Source organism: Bos mutus, chromosome 23 (assembly GCF_027580195.1).
Source record: "Bos mutus isolate GX-2022 chromosome 23, NWIPB_WYAK_1.1, whole genome shotgun sequence".
NCBI classification, from domain to species: domain Eukaryota; kingdom Metazoa; phylum Chordata; class Mammalia; order Artiodactyla; family Bovidae; genus Bos; species Bos mutus.
Genome location: NC_091639.1, coordinates 27,522,326 through 27,542,532, shown reverse-complemented (window position 1 = coordinate 27,542,532; position 20,207 = coordinate 27,522,326). Strand labels below are relative to the sequence as shown.

Genomic DNA, 20,207 nt, shown 5'->3' with positions numbered 1-20,207 from the left:
GAGTTGGTGATGGACAGGGAAGCCTGGCATGCTGCAGTCCATGGGGTCGCAAAGAGTCGGATATGCCTGACTGATTGACTGAACTAAACTGATCAAATTGGAACATCAGTTAAACTCATAAATTGCATGACTTTTTCTCGCTTTGCTTAAATGTGACATTAGAACCAGTGACATCTGAATCACCCAGAACAAACATAAGGATATGAGTGATTCTCATCTCAATTCTCCTGAGGAAATGACATAGTAGAACAAAACTGGATACATAGGAGACAAGTTAATTTATTGATTTATTGCTTAAAATGGATGTCATAGTGTTTCATATGGGAGCAATTCAGATTCTAGATTTCTATTATTAAATAGCTTTTTAGAGGCAAAGGCAAAGAAAATGAAAGGTGGAAAATGGAAAAGGATGAGATTACAAGTAGTGATTAAGAAAGAGAGAGAGAGAGACGGCAGGGAGGAACTTTTTAAAATAGTGGAGAACTGACCTGAAGTATATGAACCAATTGATGCGTAAGGCTTCATACTTCCATTTACTTGAGTCAGGATTTTGGATTTTTAGAAAATGTTTTAACTTTCTTCCTATGAAGTTAGATGGTCACAGCTAATAATTATATCATTCAGAAATACAGGTAAGGACTCTTGGAGTTATAAGTTCTGGTTCAGAGAAGGTGGTAAGACTTTAGTGATGTTGGACTGAGATATGTCTACCTAGGGAGCTTTCCCAGAAAGACACAGATGTTGGGAATGCTGGAAAAGTATAATGCTGAGAAAGAGTATCAAAAGAAAATACCAAGTGTAATGCTATTCTCTTACAAGTCTCCAGTTAAAATCTTGACACTTTCTACTTTCTGCATAAAGTCTTCATTGGTCTGGCACTGGGTTTTAGGTTTCACGTTTTAGAATTAAGAAAACCAAAATAACATAATGATCTACTTTTACTACAAAATCATGATGCCATTTTCATTCCTCTTCACTATTAGAAGCAATGCACTATTTCAACAGTCCCCTTAAAACTTTGTACAATTAAATGTACCAATGTAAAGCTTTAAAATTAAAAATGAAGAATTCATATGGGATTAATTTTATGTATCAGTACAGGTTAATGGACACTTTTAGCAAGTTTCAAGTTGGAAAGGATCATAAAACTTTTTATAGATGAGGACATTGAGTATTAAATTGTTAAGAAAACCAAAGCATGCATATATATCAGTGGCTGGATCTTCTGCTATGATTTCTACTTCTTTCCACTACAAAAATATCTTATGCAAGCTCTAATCATTACTTATGGTTCCTATCTTTAGAATCCACAAATCCAAGAGGCTCAGCTGCTCTGAAATTTGTAATCTTACTGTACTTTAAAAACACCCATTAAATACAGACTATGTGCAAGGCATTATTCTGTTTCCTAAAGGAAATCAACCCTGAATATTCATTGGAAGGGCTGATGCTGAAGCTGAAGCTCCAATGCTTTGGCCACCTGATGTGAAGACAAACTCACTGGAAAAGACCCTGATGCTGGGAAAGATTGAAGGCTGGAGGAGAAGGGGATGACAGAAGATGAGGTGCTTGTATGGCATCACCAGCTCAATGAGCATGAGCTTGAGCAAGCTCCGGGATATGGTGAAGGACAAGGAAGCCTGGCATGCTGCAGTCCATGGGGTCGCAGAGTCGGACATGACTGAGCCACTGAACAACATTATTCCGTGTAACTTGCATAAACTAATATTAAGCCTTATCAAAGTCCCCTGAAGTAGGTATAATACTTAGCTCCATTTTTATGCACAAGAATACAAACACAGAGGTTGAAGTAACTCCCCCAAAGTCAACCAGCTAGCTGGTTAGGAGTGGAACTGGAATTAAACATCCCTGGAAGAGGAAATTGCAATCCATTTTTCTTGACTGAAAAATCCTATGGACAGAGGAGCCTGGTGGGTCCAAAGGGTCGCAAAGAGTTGGACAAGGGTGAGTGACTGAGTATGCATGCACATTGTAAATCAATAATCTTAACCATTATTATTACTGAATACCCAAATCACCTACAATGGTTGTTTTATAATTCAAAGGAAACTACATAATAATGAAAACCTGTGGTTACCAAGGTAAAAGAAATGATACAATTCATTTGTTCTCACCCTTTATTTTTACAGCTGAAGACTCCTTCTGGAAGCAGAAACTTTGAAAAAAATAAAAACACTCCCCGGGAATTCTACTTTTAGGAGAATCTAGACACTGGTAAATAGTGTAAACTGTTCTTTCCTGTCATCCCAACAAATATCTTTTCTAATCTAACCTGAATCTTCCTTGCTGTTCAAAAGAGTAGAGGAAACTATTGTATATTGTCAATGAGATGAGTCAAAAATAGTATGTCGCACAGAACTCTGGGGCAACTAGTTGCTTTTATTTTATAGTAAGCCTTAATTGGGTGTTAAAGACAATGATATAAACTTTGAAAAGTAAACCAACCTTAAAGATAGCTGTTAGAAGTATAGTCTGGTGAGAAAATATTATTCAATGTCCATTGGCTCCTGAGTTTTGTCTTGATTTTGGTGACAAATTTTATAGTCTAACGAATGTATTCCCAGGGGGCACTAGTGGTAAGGAACTTGCCTGCCAATTCAGGAGACTCGAGTCACGGTTTCGATCCCTGGGTCAGGAAGATCCCCTGGAGCAGGGCATGGCAATCATCTCCAGTATTCTTGCCTGGAGAATCCCATGGACAAAGGAGCCTGGCGGGCTACAGTCCATAGGGTCACACAGAGTCGGACAACTGAAGCGACGAATGTATATTTTGTGCTATCTTATTACTTGTGAATCATTAAAAAAAAATTACACATGAAAGAATTTATGTTGAGAATTTGCTCGCAGTTATACAACACTTTTTTGTAGTGTGAAAGTCTGCCTAATCAATACTACTACTACTACTAGGAGTAGTAGTAAATCTTAGTACAATGGGTGTATTTATCTTAATGATTCGGTTAACAATGACCTCTTTCAGTGTGTGGGCAGATGTCTACCCTCACACTTCCAGAAGTATCCTTGAGCCCAGGGCAACAGTTTTGTGTTATAAACAAAAGGTGAGTGGTAGGAAAAAGGGTGGAAATGTAAGGGGAAAGGGCATTTAAATTTATTGATTAAGGAATAGTGTGTACTCAGTCACTCAGTAGTGTCTGACTCTTTTGTGACCCGTGGACTGTAGCCCACCAGGCTCCTCTGTCCATGGGACTTTTTTAGGCAAGAATACTGGAGTTCTGGGTTGCCATTTCCTCCTCCAGGGGATCTTCCCGACCCAACAATTGAACTTCCATCTGCTGTGTCTCCTACATTGCCCGTGGATTCTTTATCCACTGAGCCATCAAGGGAAATATAAAAGAAAGCCACAGCTAAGTAGGCAAAGCCCATTACTATTTTACCTTTTTATACAGTGACATAAAAATATCAATCTGTAACTATCTCCAGTGACCATAGTTTAGTGGTTGCTTGCTGCTAAGTCACTTCAGTCATGTCCGACTCTGTGCGACCCCATAGACGGCAGCCCACCAGGCTCCCCTGTCCCTGGGATTCTCCAGGTAAGAACACTGGAGTGGGTTGCCATTTCCTTCTCCAATGCATGAAAGTGAAAAGTGAAAGTGAAGTCACTCAGTCGTGTCCGACTCCTAGCGACCCCATGGACTGCGGCCCACCAGGCTCCTCCATCCATGGAATTTTCAAGGCAAGAGTACTGGAGTGGGTTGCCATTGCTTCTCCAGTACTTAATGAAAATATATGTCCTTACTGATGCTTCCCCCTAATATCTTTGTTCGTAACACCGTCACTTAAGTTAGTGGTTTGAGGAAAGAAAGAATTCTATAACTATTCAAATATATTGATTACTTTTGGTATTAATGTATCTATGAGTTATCTTGAGCTAAGGAAATTAATGCGATAATCAAAACATTACATTTTAATTTTGGAAACAGAGTATTGATTATGTGTTACATGTTTTAACTTGCTTCCTCTACTTATGTCTAAGTGAATTTTAACTTATAGATTATAAAGTCACAATAGTTATTAATCATTCATACATATTTTTCATGTGATCCATTTCTGTGTGTCATTTCAAATTTTACTCAGATGAAGTTTATTTTCTCACTGAACACGTTTCTTTACCCTTCACCCAACAGCAATCTTCCCTTTTCTTCAGAAGGATTTTGACTGTGTGTGTATGGGTGTGATATGTGATATTTCAGCCTCATTATCAAGCATTCTTTCAAGTTGTAATCCTCTCACTCTTTTACCCAGAATCACAATTTATTTTTTAAAAAATTTGGTCTCTGCTACTCACATGTCATCTTATCAGAGAATATTTTAAAGGTTTTTTTTTTGTGTGACTAATAATTATAGTGAGCCTTGTGAATATAGTGAAGCAACACTGAAATGTATTTTTGGTGTTCTTTATTTGTCATTATCTGAAATTAGCTAGATTCATTGTCAGCTTTTGTTTTTTTAAGTTATTTATTCTTATGGTTTGGTATAATTATTAACACTGTCATTATTAACTGCCACATCTCATTCAAATATAAATTCCATGAGTGAGGGATTTTGACAATTTTAAAGTGTTGCATAGGGGAGAATACATATTTAACACAGACCTATTGAATGAGGATTGAAATAAAGTTATAACAGCAAATACAGTATTTATTGTTTATCTACCCAGAAAATTTTAGAAAATGGTACTTCTGAGAAAGTGAATGTCAGAATTCTAATCTTAAGGCATCAGAGACCAATTCATAAAGGGTTATTACCCACTTTTCTCCCTTTCTTTGCTTATGGAAAATGATTGAGGGGAATGAATGCTTTGTCTTCTTAAGTTTAAATAAGTAATTATGATTTGTTGAGTGTTAGTTGCTCTGACAGACTCTTTGTGATCCCATGGACTATAGCCCATCAGGCTCCTCTGTCCATGGAATTCTCCAGGCAAGAATACTGGAGTGGATAGCCATCCCCTTTTCCAGGGGGTCTTCCCAATTCAGGGATCTAACCTGGGTCTCCTGCATTGCAGGCAGACTCTACTTTCTGAGTCACCAGGAAAGCCCAATTATGACTTACCACACTAAATATGGCTTGAATAAGGGGCAATGGTGAAAGAAATGTCCTGAAAAGTATATAGATTGTATACATATTGTTTACAACTCCACTATTTTTATTTCATAACTAATCAATTTTTTAGAAACTTTAATCTTAATATAGTTATTTTATGTTTTAGGTCAGGCTGTGCATGGCATGTGGAATCTAGTTTCCTGATCAGGGATCGAATCCATGCTCCTTGCATTCAGAATGAATGATCTTAACCACTAGACAGCCAGGGAAGTCCCTCTATTTTTATTTTTTATATTTAGCCAAAGACTTGGTTCTTACTAGATGCCCCGTAACAGTATTTATTGAATATTTGCTACATATTTGTTACCACCTGAGCACTTTATATTGTCTCAATTAAACACAACAGCAAGCTTATGAGGTAGATACTGCTGTCATCACTGTGCCATGTTTTACTGTTATCATTTCACATGAAGGTAAATGAACATTGGAGGCATTCACTTAATAACTTGTTCAAAGTCACTGTACTAGTAACTGCCATTGCTGACATTAGGCACCAAAGCAGAATGATTCTTGAACCCATGTTCTTATTCACTACACTAGAATCAATGAACTTGTGAATGAACAAATTTCTGAAAGGCAATAATGAGTTCCTCTAATTTCTTTCTGCATATAACAGCACTAAAGCTATTTAAGCTTTAGTAAATGGTAGATGACTGAATCTAAAATTAAAAGGTGAATTCATGCTCAGAAGCAACAGATGGATTATGTGAATCGGTGATTCTCTGAACTTCAAAATGTTTAGAATCAAATGGGATGACTTAAAGAACACACTGTCTTTGGAACCACCAGTGAACTGTCTCATTCTGTGACTCGCCGGTATGGTTCAGAATATTGCACTTTTAAATACATACCCCTGAATTTTTCTGATGCTTATCCTCGTCTGATGCCACTGATTTAGTCACACTCTCCATTTTCGTCAGGCACAAACTTGTCTACACCATTTCTTCCACTTGGACAATGTCCCATCACTTCTCTGGCTCTGATTAAGTGATGCTTGAAATGCAGAACAAAGCACATTTTTCTCCCCACCAAGCCCAGGAGAACTGGATGGGTATATCTAAGCTGTCTGTTAGGTTAGTGCATAGGATGTGTGGACAGACTGAATGAGTTGGAATGTCCCTTTACTACTTTCTGGCTGTGTGAGCCTTGGGCAAAGAGTGTTTCCATTTCTGGTCTCACCTTTCCAATAGGTTTCAACAAAAATTCCAATAAATATGCTCCTTTTATTAAAGAAAGATGTGCTAAAAAAGAAGGAAAACATTACAAATTTCAAAGTCCTGTGGCTGGTGAGATTTCTTAAAGCAAGAAACAATGATAGTATATACCTGAAGCTCACTAGAGTTTGGGATAAGGGACATACATATCTGTATTTATAGTTTACCTGTTTGGTTCATAGTTTAGTTCTAAATCTTAGAAAATCATTGAATCTTTGGTTTATTAACAGGATGATAGCTGAAGAACTTCACTAAGTCATCCAAGGCCTAACAGTCTTCAAGAGTGTTAAGTTTGTTAATGATTCCTGAGTCGTCTGCTGTGTAACGGTTTTGAGTTTTTTTAATCTTTGAATCTCCAGTTTTAATTTAGAAAACTTTGTTACTCTTGTTTTTGAACAAATTACCCAGGGACTTTCATGGCAGTCCAGTGGTTAAGACTCCACACTTCTAATGCAAGGGGGCACAGGTCTGAACCCTGATCCAGGAACTAAGATCCCACATGTTGTGGAGCCTGGCCAACCAACAAACAAACCCAAAAACCTAACTTTCCAGCTTTCATAGCTATCTGTGGAAGCATAATAAAAACTATGTGGGTGAAAGTCCTTGAACAATGTGTCTCTGAGCCACAGGCATTCTACTTTCAAACTTGCAGCCTACAGGTCTCTCTTTGTTCCTTGTAGGCCCTGGCGTGTCTTCTGTTTTCTGCTTGACAGCTAATATGTTCACCTTTGAAGTGGCTAGTCCAGAAATTAGTACTTGTCTTGATTAAATGGGATCACAAGATATATCGACATCCATGTAAACAGTATAATTTAAGTATTTCAGACAAAGTAGCCTAAATAATTTTAAGCACACAAGAGTATATGACATTAATAATCTCTTGTTAAACTAAATAATATCTTTTCTTTCCTAGTTCCTATAGTAGCAAAAGTGGTCAAAATGAGATGATAAGCACAATTAGAGAGTTCCCTTGCTGAATTAATATGTTCCTCCATCTGAAATATGAAGAAAGTGTACAAAGAATAAACAGGTTAGAGACTGCAGAGTATTTTTATTTGTGTAAATAATGGTATTGAAGATTCAAAAGTACATATTTCCATTCAATACGGAAAACATTTTCTTTTTACCCACTCTTGGGTCAATACGATGCAACTCTGTTCCAGACTCTGATGTTCAATCATACTCTGATTTCCAGCATTTATATGCAGCACTGATTTCTCCACTTAATGCAATATCCGTAATCATACTCAGTATCGTCACAAAATGGTTTACATATTCCTTTCACGTCTTGGCATCTCTCAAATCTATACTTTGGTTCAAGTTCATTTTTGGCTGCAATCAAGAAAGACATCTTAGACATCAATCTAATTTTTTATAGGGGGGACTTTTTACTCAGGGTAAAAGAAAACCTTACTAGTCATGAGATCATGTGCATAGGAGATGGAGCATTTGAGAAGTAAAATTGTTTTATAACACAATTTACCAGTTGTTTCTGACAATAAACAAGATAAAAACATTTTACTTATATACACTTTTTACCTTATCTTACAGCTCACATCAGTATTAAACTTCAAGTGGCTCCTAGGGGCTCTTGCTCGCCTATCTTTTTTCCTTACTTTATTATTAAGAGCACATTGACTTTCCCAGACTTCCATTAAGATGGTGTTTATAGTTTTTAAAAAGCCTATAGTTTTCATTTTCATGTTTTCTCACTTTTAAAAACCTATCCTTATTTCTTTACAGTATCATTTGTTCAATACTTTGTCAATTCCAGATCTTACTCTTAATTGAAATTGTTTTCATTATACAGAGCAAATGGATATGTTCTTATTAACAGTCTACATAACACAATTTTGTACTTCACTGTACGTATTTTTCTTGAACATTTGTTGCAATACTTTATTCTTGCAGCCAAAATATAAACCCTTATATGAGAGTTATGGTTTCTTCTGATTCTTTGTTATCTCTTACTTGATATATATATATTCTGGATGACTGTAACACAGTAGGCATGAAAATATTTACTCATACAGTAATTTATTAAAAACTAAAACATGTATAGATGCACATAGAAAAACAGCTTTGTTGCACATTATTTAGTAGAAAATGGAGCCCCCCATAGCCTCTTAGTTTGTTGTGATTCATTTGGGACAACGCAAAGAAAGAAGTTTTGAGATTCCAGATTCACAGCTTTGTATTCATACATTAAATTATATTAAACAGAAGCAAATAGTTTTGGTACTTTTAGATTTTATTTTTCTTAAAAATTCAATTTAAAAAGCCAGTTGTAAAGCAGTGAATGCTTTAGAAGATACTTTGATGGTCAAGCTTATTCTTTTCCTTCAATTTTATCATGGTACTTATTTATCTTGGATAAAGCATCCACTCATCTGCTCTACAGAATGTAATAAACATAGCTACAACACATACATTTTGAACATTAAATACTGCATATGTGTGTGCCAGAAAACATACAGTAGAGTAATTCATTAAAAATCTCCCACCCCTCCAGGTCATCACAGAGCTCCAGACTGGGCTCCCTGTACCACCACAACTTCTAACCAGCTATCCATCTTACCCCGACAGTGTGTGCATGTTGATGCTCCTACCTTTTTGAAAATTTTGCCAGGGTAGTACTTTTTAAACTAATCAATATTCCTGAGACCTCAATATCTTGTCAATCCATCAAATCCATGTTTGTTAAAATACATTAAATTCATTTTCTAGTCCTCGTAACAACCTCACAAAGAATGTATTGTTGTCATGCTCATTTTGTAGATGAGGAAAATGAAAACAGAGTAGTTAAATAGATGACTCAAGGTCAACCTAGAAATAGTGAATTATTTTGCCAGGGTTTGGATTTAGGGTAATTGAGTTTCTTGTGATATCCTGTTCAGTTTTAGAGGTGATCTTTAAACATAGACCAGACCTTAAGGAACCTGGAAAGTTTGAGCAGTGTTCCTTCTTATGAGCTGGAAATTCACTTGGCCAGTCTTGGTCTGTCAGTTATATATTCTAACCATTAAGTATAGTATTTTAAAGGAATTTTTAGAAGAAAGTTAATGTCTTTAAGATGGCTTTTTGTTTGGCTATATCAAGATTAAAAACTTTGGAAACCAGCAAAATATATAAGTTCTAAACTAGTAATAAATACAGCTCTGTGGTTTGAGAAAGATATTGAGAAAAATACTTTTGGATAGAAGAAGTCATTGTAATAAACAAGATAATCTTGGGAAAACAAGAAGAAGGGATATTCAGGGATGAAATGCTAGAGGCCACAGCATCCAAGAGACTATTAAAATGGGGAAGTCAGTTAATGATTGTCAATATAGTGACCAGTTCCAGCCACATGTAGAATTCCAGCAAGATGAAGAATTAGAATAGGCCTTTGGATTTGCTTTTAAGAAGACATTTATAATATTAGCAAGAAGATTTTCAGTTAATTGATACAGGTAACTGTATTGTAGAGAAGAGTATACAAGATTTGACAGAGTGGAGGCTATGAGTCTGGGCTGTTTTTTAAGAATTTTGATCAAGAATAGAAAGAGACAGATTAGAAAATAGCTTAAAGGAAAAAAAGATCTCTTAAAATTTGACTAACTCTACTTTTAACATATCCATAATCCTACCATTCCTCACTGTCTTTTTTTTTGGTTACCACCCTGGACCAAGCTATCATTATATATTACCATATTATTTAAATATCTCCTAATCATGAAAGCACTTCAGAGGTGTCTTTTTAAAACAAAATTCAAAGAATGTTTTTCCTCTGGCTAAAATCCCCTGGCTTTCTCTCAGAATAGAAGGCAAGATCCTTCCTAGTTCCTGCAAGGCTCCGACTAATCTGTATGTGCACTTTCTTTCTGACCAGCTCACCCAGGACTCTCCTTCTAAGTCACTCTTGCCCAGCCACTCTTGCCTCACTGGCATTTCTCACAAATCTCAGGTATCACATCTTTGCCTTTTTCATTTTTTTGCTCTAATTGCAACTTTTTTTTTTTTTTTTTTTTGCATCAGTACAATAATGGTAATTTCATTTTATTTTATTTATTTTATTTTTTAATTTTATTTTATTTTTAAACTTTACAATATTGTATTGGTTTTGTCAAATATCGAAATGAATCTGCCACAGGTATACATAAGAGACCCCTAAAAGATCTTTTTAAATTACTACAGCCCAACAGCATTTTGGGGTCCCTACCTCTGTTTAATTTATTACCTTCTAATATAATTTGCTTATATATTATGTGTACTGTTTGTATTTTTCTCTAACTTTAAAATATACCTTCACAAATCTAGGAATTTTTGTGTTGTTTACTGATATGTTCCAATCTTATCACATGGACCCTGGTGGCTCAGACAGTAAAGCGTCTGTCTACAATGCAGGAGACCCAGGTTCGAGCCCTGGGTTGGGAAGATCCCCTGGAGAAGGAAATGGCAATCCACTCCAGTACTATTGCCTGGAAAATCCCATGGACAGAGGAGCCTGGTAGGCTACAGTCTATGGGGTCGCAAAGAGTCAGAGACAACTCTCACGTTAAGGATCTCATTTCCACCGCTTTGGGTTTCCCTGGTGGCTCAGAGGTTAAAGCATCTGCCTCCAATGCGGGAGACCTGGGTTTGATCCCTGGGTCTGGAAGATCCCCTGGAGAAGGAAATGGTAACCCACTCCAGGATTCTTGCCTGGAGAATCCCATGGACGGAGAAGCCTGGTAGGCTACAGTCCACAGTAGGTTCTCAACTAGTATTTATTGAATTGGTAAAAATAATGAAGGGGTGAGGAAGGCAGAATCTAACTCACTTATAGTCAGTATTATGAGTTGATGTTGATCTTGGGGGCAGATCCCCTGTGCTATTTATTTTTTAACTCTATCAAATTGAATAGTATTTAAAACTCAAGTTTGTAAACAATAAATGAGTGCCTTAAAACAGAAGCTGTAATTTTTTAAATCTTCAAATCTAAAACCCATGACATCATACCTGGGAAGAAACAAGTCATTAATCAGATGCTGTCTAAATAAATTAGATTTTGTTCTTGCCCAAGGACACTGAGGTCAAATAAATTCTGAGATAGATCGGGTTTGAATGCATGATATCAGGACTGTATGGTAATTCTTCTTTTCCTAGTCCTGCCCTTGAATTCGATGTTTTCAACATGATGCTTTTAATTGATTAAGTGTTATTGAGCTACTGAATAATAGCAAAAATATCCGATACCCTGTGGTGTCTATTTCATCAAGACCAATTGAGACAGGACACTAAAAATAAAGGGAAATACATAATGTCATGGAAATTTAGATTCTGGGCCAAAGGAGGGGAAAATGTAAACTTTCAGCTCTTGAGAGCTAACTAATTTAAGATTATTTAGCTGTTTGGTCAATAAATGTAATGAAAGTTACAGTGCATGAGCAAGAAAGTTACCAGAAATCTTCGCATTTATAAGCATTTTTTCCTTTTTGGCTAATAAATTCTGAAGACAATATGAATAATCTGTGACATGTCTTTCTTTTCTGGCTGCAGAACTTCATTAAATTCTAGAGAATTTTCAATTTATATCATATGCAATTAAAAGATTTCTGCAGGGAAGAATATTAATTTCATACTTGATAGTCATGGGTTTACCTTCTTCAAGATTATCACATTTGTTCCTTGTTCTGAAGGCAGAGACTGGCAGCTTGAATATACACTGGATTAAACAAGGAGAGACCAAATGAAAACTTTGGATGGTTTTGGTTTTCTTTATAGTGCATGTTCAGAAATGCCTCAAATGTCTTCTAAGAAACCTCTCACCATCTACCATTTCTTGCTGGTCACTAAAAACTTCAATTCTTATTTGTTCCATATTAATAGTATATTAGGCTTCCCGATTCTATTTTACAGGTCTTGAGGTAATGATGACCCAGTATCTGGTGGTAGATAATACTCAAACTTTCACCTCAAGCATTTAAATTACTAATATCCTTCTTCATGTGACTGGTATATTTACTGTTCAAAAGTTAGGCTAATTTTTTTTCTGGAGTCATCAACGTATCATCATCTCTAGGTCATTTGTAATAGCATTCTTTTTAAAAGAAATCATTAATAGATACTTGTTCTCATAAATATCTAATTTGTTCTCATAAAAGAAAATAGCTACAGGTTTTTATAAACAAAGAGATATTTCATCTCGTAAAATGGGACGTTTACTGGTTGTCTGAAAACACTGCTAATTTTTTTGGTTTCCATTTATATCTTTACATATCTGTGAGAAAGAGTGCTTAATTATAAATGAACGACTCTAAACCATGAGTGATTTTGCCCCCTAAAGGAGATATTTAACAATGTAGTTAGACATTTTTGTTGTCACAATTAAGGGGAAAGGGTGCTATTGGCATCTGATGGATAGAGGCTTGGAGTGGGGAGAAAAATCTTGCTGCTAAAGACAGAGTGCAAGACAGCTGCCACAACAAAGAATTGTCTGGACTAAAATATCAATAAGTGCTAAGGTTGAGAAAGTCTTTTTGAAATGGATGTTGTAAAAATACTTTTGAAGATATTTACACTACAAGGCAACACATTAAACAAAGTCTATTTTAAGTTGTTAAAATGTGAAAGAGTGCAGGTAAGCCTCTAATGTATGCCTAGCAAATAACTATTTCTTAATGGGAGCTTACCTGCAACGCAGGAGCCTGTGGTTCAATTCCTGGTCCGGAAAGATCCGCTGGAGAAGGGATAGGCTACCCACTCCAGTATTCCCTTGTGGCTGGGCTTCCCTTGTGGCTCAGCTGGTAAAGAATCCACTTGCAATGTGGGAGACCTGGGTTTGATCCCTGGGTTGGGAAGATCCCCTGGAGAAGGGAAGGCTACCCACTCCAGTATTCTGGCCTGGAGAATTCCATGGACTGTATAGTCCATGGGGTCACAAAGAGTCAGACACGACTAAGGAGCTTTCACTTTCAATGGGAGCTCATGTTTATTAAAATAATTATTTAAAAAAAATAAATTCAACTTTAAAATAAAATTAAAATTGAAAATTAAACAGTCTCTTGTGGAAGAAATATATCTAGAAATGTTATCTAAATAGGGAAAAATGATTTTTCCATGCATTTTTCAGTAATAGATAATGTTCAGTATGCACATAGACCCTTAGATTTCATATTTGCATTTAGAATATGGGAGGAGACACAATGGTAAACATATCAAGAGAGTAGCTGGGGCCTGGAGCCTCGTAGGCTGCAGTCCATGGGGTTGCTAAGAGTTGGACACGACTGAGCGACTTCACTTTCACTTTTCACTTTCATGAATTGGAGAAAGAAATGGCAACCCACTCCAGTGTTCTTGCCTGGAGAATCCCAGGGACGGGGGAGCCTGATGGGCTGCCGTCTATGGGGTCACACAGAGTCGGACACGACTGAAGCGACTTAGAAGCAGCAGTAGCAGCAAATACTTGCATCCTTCTGAGTCCAAGTCTGGTACATAAGTCTCCACTCAATAGATTTCTTTTTTCTTTAGTTGAATGACCAAAGGATTATTTATTTTAGGAGGAAGGGAAATTTCTCTTTTATTATTCTGTTGTGGTATTGATGATTTCTTTTAAAAAGAATTCTGAATTGATACAATTTACTAAATTGTATTCCTAAAATCATAAAAGAAGAAGAATTTGCATGTTTTGAGTAGAAAATGTATGATATGTATGCATTGTTGAGAGGACCGTGGGGAAACCTACCGTCGGACCTTCAGAGGAGGTAGTGAGAGGAGTCTGGCAGAGCGGAGCTAAAGGTAGAAGATCCCTCCTCCTACCATCTGCTGCCTGTGTCTCCTCAGACAGGCTCACCTCTCAGGATGGAGGAGCTGAATTCACCTGTTAGTCATAGTTTCTGACTTCCTAGGTCAGAATTCTCTTTTATGAAATTATTTTCTTCCCCTCACACTCCCTCTTCATTCTCCAGATACAGATTTTTTCTTCACTATGTAAACAGCTGGGTAGGAACTGGAGTGACTGTGACCTTCCTCTGCTCTTCTGTTTACACTCTCCCATTCTCTCACTCCACCTCTGTCTCTCTCAGGGGACACTTGAGAGATCTGTATCTCAGTGTCTTACCTCACACATTCAGTGGATTTATACTTCTTTCCATGGGATAGTCTATAAACAGCATTTAATAACAAAATAGCAGAACATCTCCATGGAGGCATGTATCTCAGAAATAAGATGGGTCACTACCTCTGACCTAGGGTTTCTTCCAGCATTGTTTATGGCAACTGGCACAGGGCATATAGAAATGTGAATAGTTCTTGAAGAACTTGCATAAAAGAAATCATGCTTGTTTCTGGTACCGAGACATCAAGAGGAAATAAAAGGCACCAGATGCGTGTGTGACATAGAACCACTTCTGAATGGTTCACTATTAAATTTTATTTAATTCTTTGTGCACGATAGTGATACACAGGCCTAGAAGGATGGACAGAAAGGCTGTGAAGGAAGACAGTAACACTGGTCCCTTCTTCTTGGAGCTTGTGTCTCTTTCTTGTCTTCTGTCATCTGTACTTCTGCAAGCAGCAAAGAGATCCAGGTCTTATGCAGTAAGCAATCCTAACTTCAGATATATGGCACTCAGTTTTACATCGACCGTTACCTTTTGCGCACTCTCTCCTCATATCCACACTACCATAGTGTGGAAATCTTTTTCTTGCTGTAAGAAGGAAACAATGACTGAAATTAGCAGTCTAACTATGACACTCATATTTTAAAAGGAGAATATCTGAGAAGCAAAAGAGCATGTGATGTGGGATTCACTCAGTTGTGTCCAACATGGGATTGTGTCATGACCCCGTAGACTGTTTCTTGCCAGGTTCCTCTGTCCATGGAATTCCCCAGGCAAGAATACTGGAGTTGCCATTCCCTTCTCTGGGGTATATTCCCTACCCAGGGATGGAACCTGGCTCTCCTGCATTGCAGGCAGACTCTTTACCATCTGAGCCACCAGGAAAGCCTGCAAAAGAGCATAGAATAGGACAAAAGAAGCCTCCTTCTAATTTATGACTGTGAAAATCTTACTGAGGAAGTTTAAGTGAATGCATTGTCCTTTAATGCAAGGTAAATCCTGGATATCAGAAAGTGTCTTGGACTGCAGTTAGGTGTGCCAACTTCCTTTTTACAAGTGACTGAATAGCAACAGTAGGATAGTTCCAAGTAACCATAAAAGTCCACATGATTTATCTCTTACTCTCACACACATTTAGACTGAACACAATGGAGCAAAGCCCAGTAATTGTGCTTTGTGAATTCTCCTTCTAGAGATTTCTATTGCAGCTTGATTTCACTTTTTTTTTTTTTTTAATGGAAGGAGATGCAATGTTAGACAGTTTGTCTGAATTTCTACAACTCTCTTGTATATCTTGAGACTTACTTCCCCCCCAAAGAAATGAACTTATATATATGTTTAATGTCAGCATTTATTTTTTTAAAAAGAAGAGTGACTAAAAGATGGGTCCATTTTTGGCCATAATATGATTTTAAAAATTATGCTCCAAGCTCCATGGTTTATCTTGTAGTTTGGAGGTTGATTCTCACTAGAAGTTGATTATTTAGGATAGTTGGGAGTACTCAGGGAATTGAGAGATGTTGGACTGATAGCCTCTAATATCCATTCTAACTCAGTCTATTTTAATTTCATATTTTACTTCATTTGCTAACCCACATACTTTCAGAAGGCCTTTATTTTGAAGACTTTTAAAACATTAACATCACTTTTGATAGGTATGCGTCTTAAAATACAATGAGAGTAAGGAGAAATAGCATGGGAGAATCCTAAATTTTAAGGTCAGGCTTAAATATTTACTGTATATTCATGGTATAAAAGCAAATAAATCTTGCCACTAGTTTCTGTCATTCATTAAGGTTTGGTGTCCAATAATTCCTTTAAAGCCCAGGTCTTCCTGTCCAGATATTCTGTCTATATTTCTAACAGTTGGTGGTGAGTCGTGATACTTATTAGTGGGACCATAGACTCAGATTCTTTATTCATATTCTTGGTATAAATAGCTGGTATAAAACCTACCTCTTCTATTAAAAATTAGCTGTCTTCTAACTATTACTTAGGCAATGCAGACTATGACACAATTTACAGTCAAAAAAGTTACTCTGCACAGTTTAAAGACTAACTTCTAAATATCATTATTCACTCAATAATTTTAGGGGAGTTATTATTACCAAGCCCATAAATAATTTGCCAGTGATAGAAACTTGAATTACGCTCATTTTGACAAGATTTGTCACATTTAACCCCGTTGTCCAATATGCCATCCTAAACTGACCACATCCCTTTTTTCCCCTTGTTTTAACTTTTCTAAAAATACTGTTGTTTTCTTTTTCCTGATTCTCACCTCTAAATATGAGTATTCCCCAAGCTTGTGTCCCTGGATCACTGATACTCATCTTTGCAAGCATCCATCTATTCATTCAACTGTTAAGTTCACTTCCTGTCTGACTCTGTGACACCTCCCAGGGCAGGGTTTCTCATCCTAAGAACTATGGACCCTTTGGACACTCCTTTGCTGTGGGATGTGATCCTCTTCAGTGAAGGATATTTAGCAGTATCCTTGGCCTCTACCCATTAGATGCCAGTAGTACCAGTAGTACAAACTAAAAGATCTCCAGACACTGCCTAATGTCTCCTTGGTGGCAAAGCTGCCCCTCATTGAAAACCACTGTTCTACATAGAGAAGAAACCTGTGAACACCAAGCAGGGAAAGGGGAGAGGATGAATCGGGAGATTTGGATTGACACGTATACACTACTTTGTATAAAATAGATAACTAATGAGAACCTGCTGTATGTCACAGGGCTCAGTGCTCTGCAGTGGCAAGGCGGGGTATATGTATATGCAGCAGGATTCACTTTGCTGTAGAGCAGAAACTAACACAGCATTGTAAAGCAACTAAATTCCAATAATAAATAAGTAATAAATCCGTAAGTCCTTGGGGAAAAAAAGGCAAGAAAATCACTGTTCTAGCAATGTAGTGAGAAGCCAAATGTATAGTGTCTCTGTCCTCAGATACACTGTTCAAATACTATCTTCTCTCTGAAATTTCTGTAGATCACTTTCAAAAAAGTCATCTCTCTATTGCTCTCACAAATTACTTCATAGCATCATTCATCTGGCATCTAGAGCATTTTCACATGTTAGGGAATTTCTTTAAACAATATATAAAACTCTACTTAATATTTTAAGCTAAAAACATGCACGACATCTCCTAAAGTATCTATTCAACCCATAATTTGTTTTTGTTTTCACTGACTTGCTATCTTATTTCTTAGACTATCATTAACCTTTTTGAAAACAGAGGGAAAATCATGATTACCATTTTTTGTACAAAGCTATACCATCCTATGTCCAAAGTACACAGCAGACAAAGAAAAGTGATTGTTAGCAATAACAGACTTTTGAACTTGAGCCTTTATAACCTCTAGAAAATGAAGAGGAAGGCTAAGTGACTTCAGTGGAAATTTCTCTGCATGGAAAATGTAAGGATTTTTTTCTAAACACTTTTTCATCTGTAACTGTTGGAGTGGAAATGAATGAGTTTTTGTATCTGAATTTTGAGTGAGAACTTCCACCATCTGAAGGTGATATACAAAAAAACAACTGAGGAACTCTAGAGTCATATATAAGACATTTAATTTTATCCAGTTTAGTTCAGCCACCATATGTTGGTTAACTACAAGGTGAAAGATAACATTCTTATTGCTTTATTATTGTCTAAAAGTATCCAATTTTCACATATACACTTTATAATTTTATTAAGAAAATATGTATCTTGATATATTTCTGTTACTTTTATATTTTTATCACTAACAATAGAATTTCTCTAAAAGTTTGGTACATGTGTGATTAACAATAATAATGGCCTCACTTTGAAACTACAAGAAAAAAATATACAAAAAGTTAATATCACTGATGTTGTAATCTATGCCACTGTGTCTCAAGTGGTATATAATTTCTAAGTCTACAGAACACATAATTTAAAATTCATTGATAAATTAATGAATAATATTAGCCATTATTAGGAGCACCTGATATAGTTGTTATAAGGAAAAATTATGCCAATAAAACATAAAAATACTTGCCATAGTGATCTACTAATTTTAGCTAATGTTGAAATTAAAAGAAGAAATTTAAAAAGATTTATCCCATGTTAAAAGCTATATGAATCTGTGTAGAATTTCCTTTTGGTCCTTTCTAGATATGAAAAAAATTCAGAGATCCTTTTTCTAACAAGTTTTGAATGGAGGTAGAGGGAGTTATTTCCTAGTTAAATTAACAACTGATTGTATTATTTTGTTACTTTCCTGATGTTTTGCTCCTATGTAGAATTTTCTCACTTACAACCTTTAAAAGATAATTTATCAGTTTATTATGTGAAAATTTTTTATGAAATGACAAAAATGAAAATTGTCACGATGGACTTTATAATATTCATAAAGAAAGAATAAGTTAATTCATTTTCGTACGTATCTATTACATTTTCCACTCGTCCTAAAAATGTCAGCTTCTTACTACAAAAGAATATTTTCCTGAGCGAGTGAATTGAGCCTAATTTCAGTGCCAGTAGTATAAACTGGACAGATTTGAGCTTACTCTTTCACTTTAAACTCTTTAAGGAGAAGGGAAAACTCAGTGATCTCTCCATCTCCAAAACTTACTATTTTATTCTGTACAGTTCATACTTACACATTAATTCAGGAGAAGAGAATCTTGTTAGGTACCTGATGTGATGAGATAATCCTTGAGGGGGAAGATCTCATGAAAAATATAGCTCATATACAAGTTATTACACTCAACATTCATGTGATCTTAAGAAAGGCCAACAAGGGACATGATTTGCCTGTAGTATCAAGGACAGAATATTAAGAAAGTCTTTCTAGACTGGAAATAGACTGAAATAGCTTAAAAAGAAGAAAGAGGTAAATAGTTCTCTCCCTTATACCGCAGCAACTACCACTTACCAGTTGATTATGTCAAAGAATATGTTTTCCCGCAAGAATCAACTCTGTTTCAGGATGAAGGTGATGAGACTAATGAATTGATCTTTCAGGCATTTTACACTTTTTATTTTGAAATCATTTTAGATTTATGGAAGAGTTGCAAAGATAAGAGAGACCAACTTCCCTCAGGGTAATGTCTCACTTACCCATGGTACGTTTATCTAAATTAAAAAATTAATATTGCTATTATACTATTAATTAAACTACACATTGTATTCATATTTCACCAGTTTTCCCACTATTGCCTTTTTATGTTCCAGAGTTCAATCCAGAGTACGACATTGCATTATCCTAAAGATCTTTTAATCCTTATATTATTACTATACGTTTAACAAGGAAAAACTGATTCTTCCTCAAATTCATTAGCACATGTATGCCCATAACCATTTCTATGTTACCTGGTAGAATTGTGACCCCAAAGAGTAGAATAAAGAAAAAGAGATGAATCTTCATGGTAGAAAGTTTCTTAGGGAAAAAAAGGGCCAACAGGTCTTCTTTTTCAAGTCAAATGTTTTCAAATAAGGAAACAGAGAAATCTTTTATTTATAGATTCTCCTGGGAAGTGGTTTTAACTACTGAGGCTTCCCAATAGCAAGAACATTTGTATGCTTGATTGACTAGTGCTATGTTCAAAGAACAGGGTCACAAAAATCATTATTAAATTTTTTCATAAAAGTAAAACCTACTTGTGTTACCCTAAATAGACTCTCATGAAAATACAATCTTTAAGGAACTTCAAAGGATATGTGTTTGGATTGCTAAAACAATCCAAAGTAAAAACATTATAGTAATACAAATCCTCTATTACATGTTACATATAAAGCTAAATG

At 36.0% G+C, this 20,207-nt stretch overlaps 2 protein-coding genes across 2 annotated transcripts; both read right to left on the bottom strand.

The window, feature by feature from the left end:
• Positions 1 to 7,551: 7,551 nt before the first annotated feature.
• On the bottom strand, positions 7,552 to 7,704 carry LOC138984960 (beta-defensin 110-like). The gene has a single exon (XM_070360968.1). It carries the CDS (start codon positions 7,702 to 7,704, stop codon positions 7,552 to 7,554), a length of 153 nt encoding a protein of 50 aa, XP_070217069.1.
• A 7,163-nt stretch (positions 7,705 to 14,867) lies between these two features.
• Positions 14,868 to 19,830, bottom strand: LOC102269299 (beta-defensin 110). The gene is made up of 2 exons (XM_005905115.1): positions 19,776 to 19,830; positions 14,868 to 15,022 (listed from the first exon to the last, which is right to left on the bottom strand). Exons 1-2 carry the CDS (start codon positions 19,828 to 19,830, stop codon positions 14,868 to 14,870), a joined length of 210 nt encoding a protein of 69 aa, XP_005905177.1.
• Positions 19,831 to 20,207: the final 377 nt, after the last annotated feature.

Coding starts and splice junctions, on each gene's coding strand:
- LOC102269299 (XM_005905115.1), bottom strand. CDS start 19,830: ATGAAGATTCATCTCTTTTTCTTTATTCTACTCTTTGGGGTCACAATT. Junction 15,023..19,775: donor TGGGGTCACAATTCTACCAG/GTAACATAGAAA, acceptor TCCTTCTTACAG/CAAGAAAAAGATTTCCACAC.
- LOC138984960 (XM_070360968.1), bottom strand. CDS start 7,704: ATGTCTTTCTTGATTGCAGCCAAAAATGAACTTGAACCAAAGTATAGA.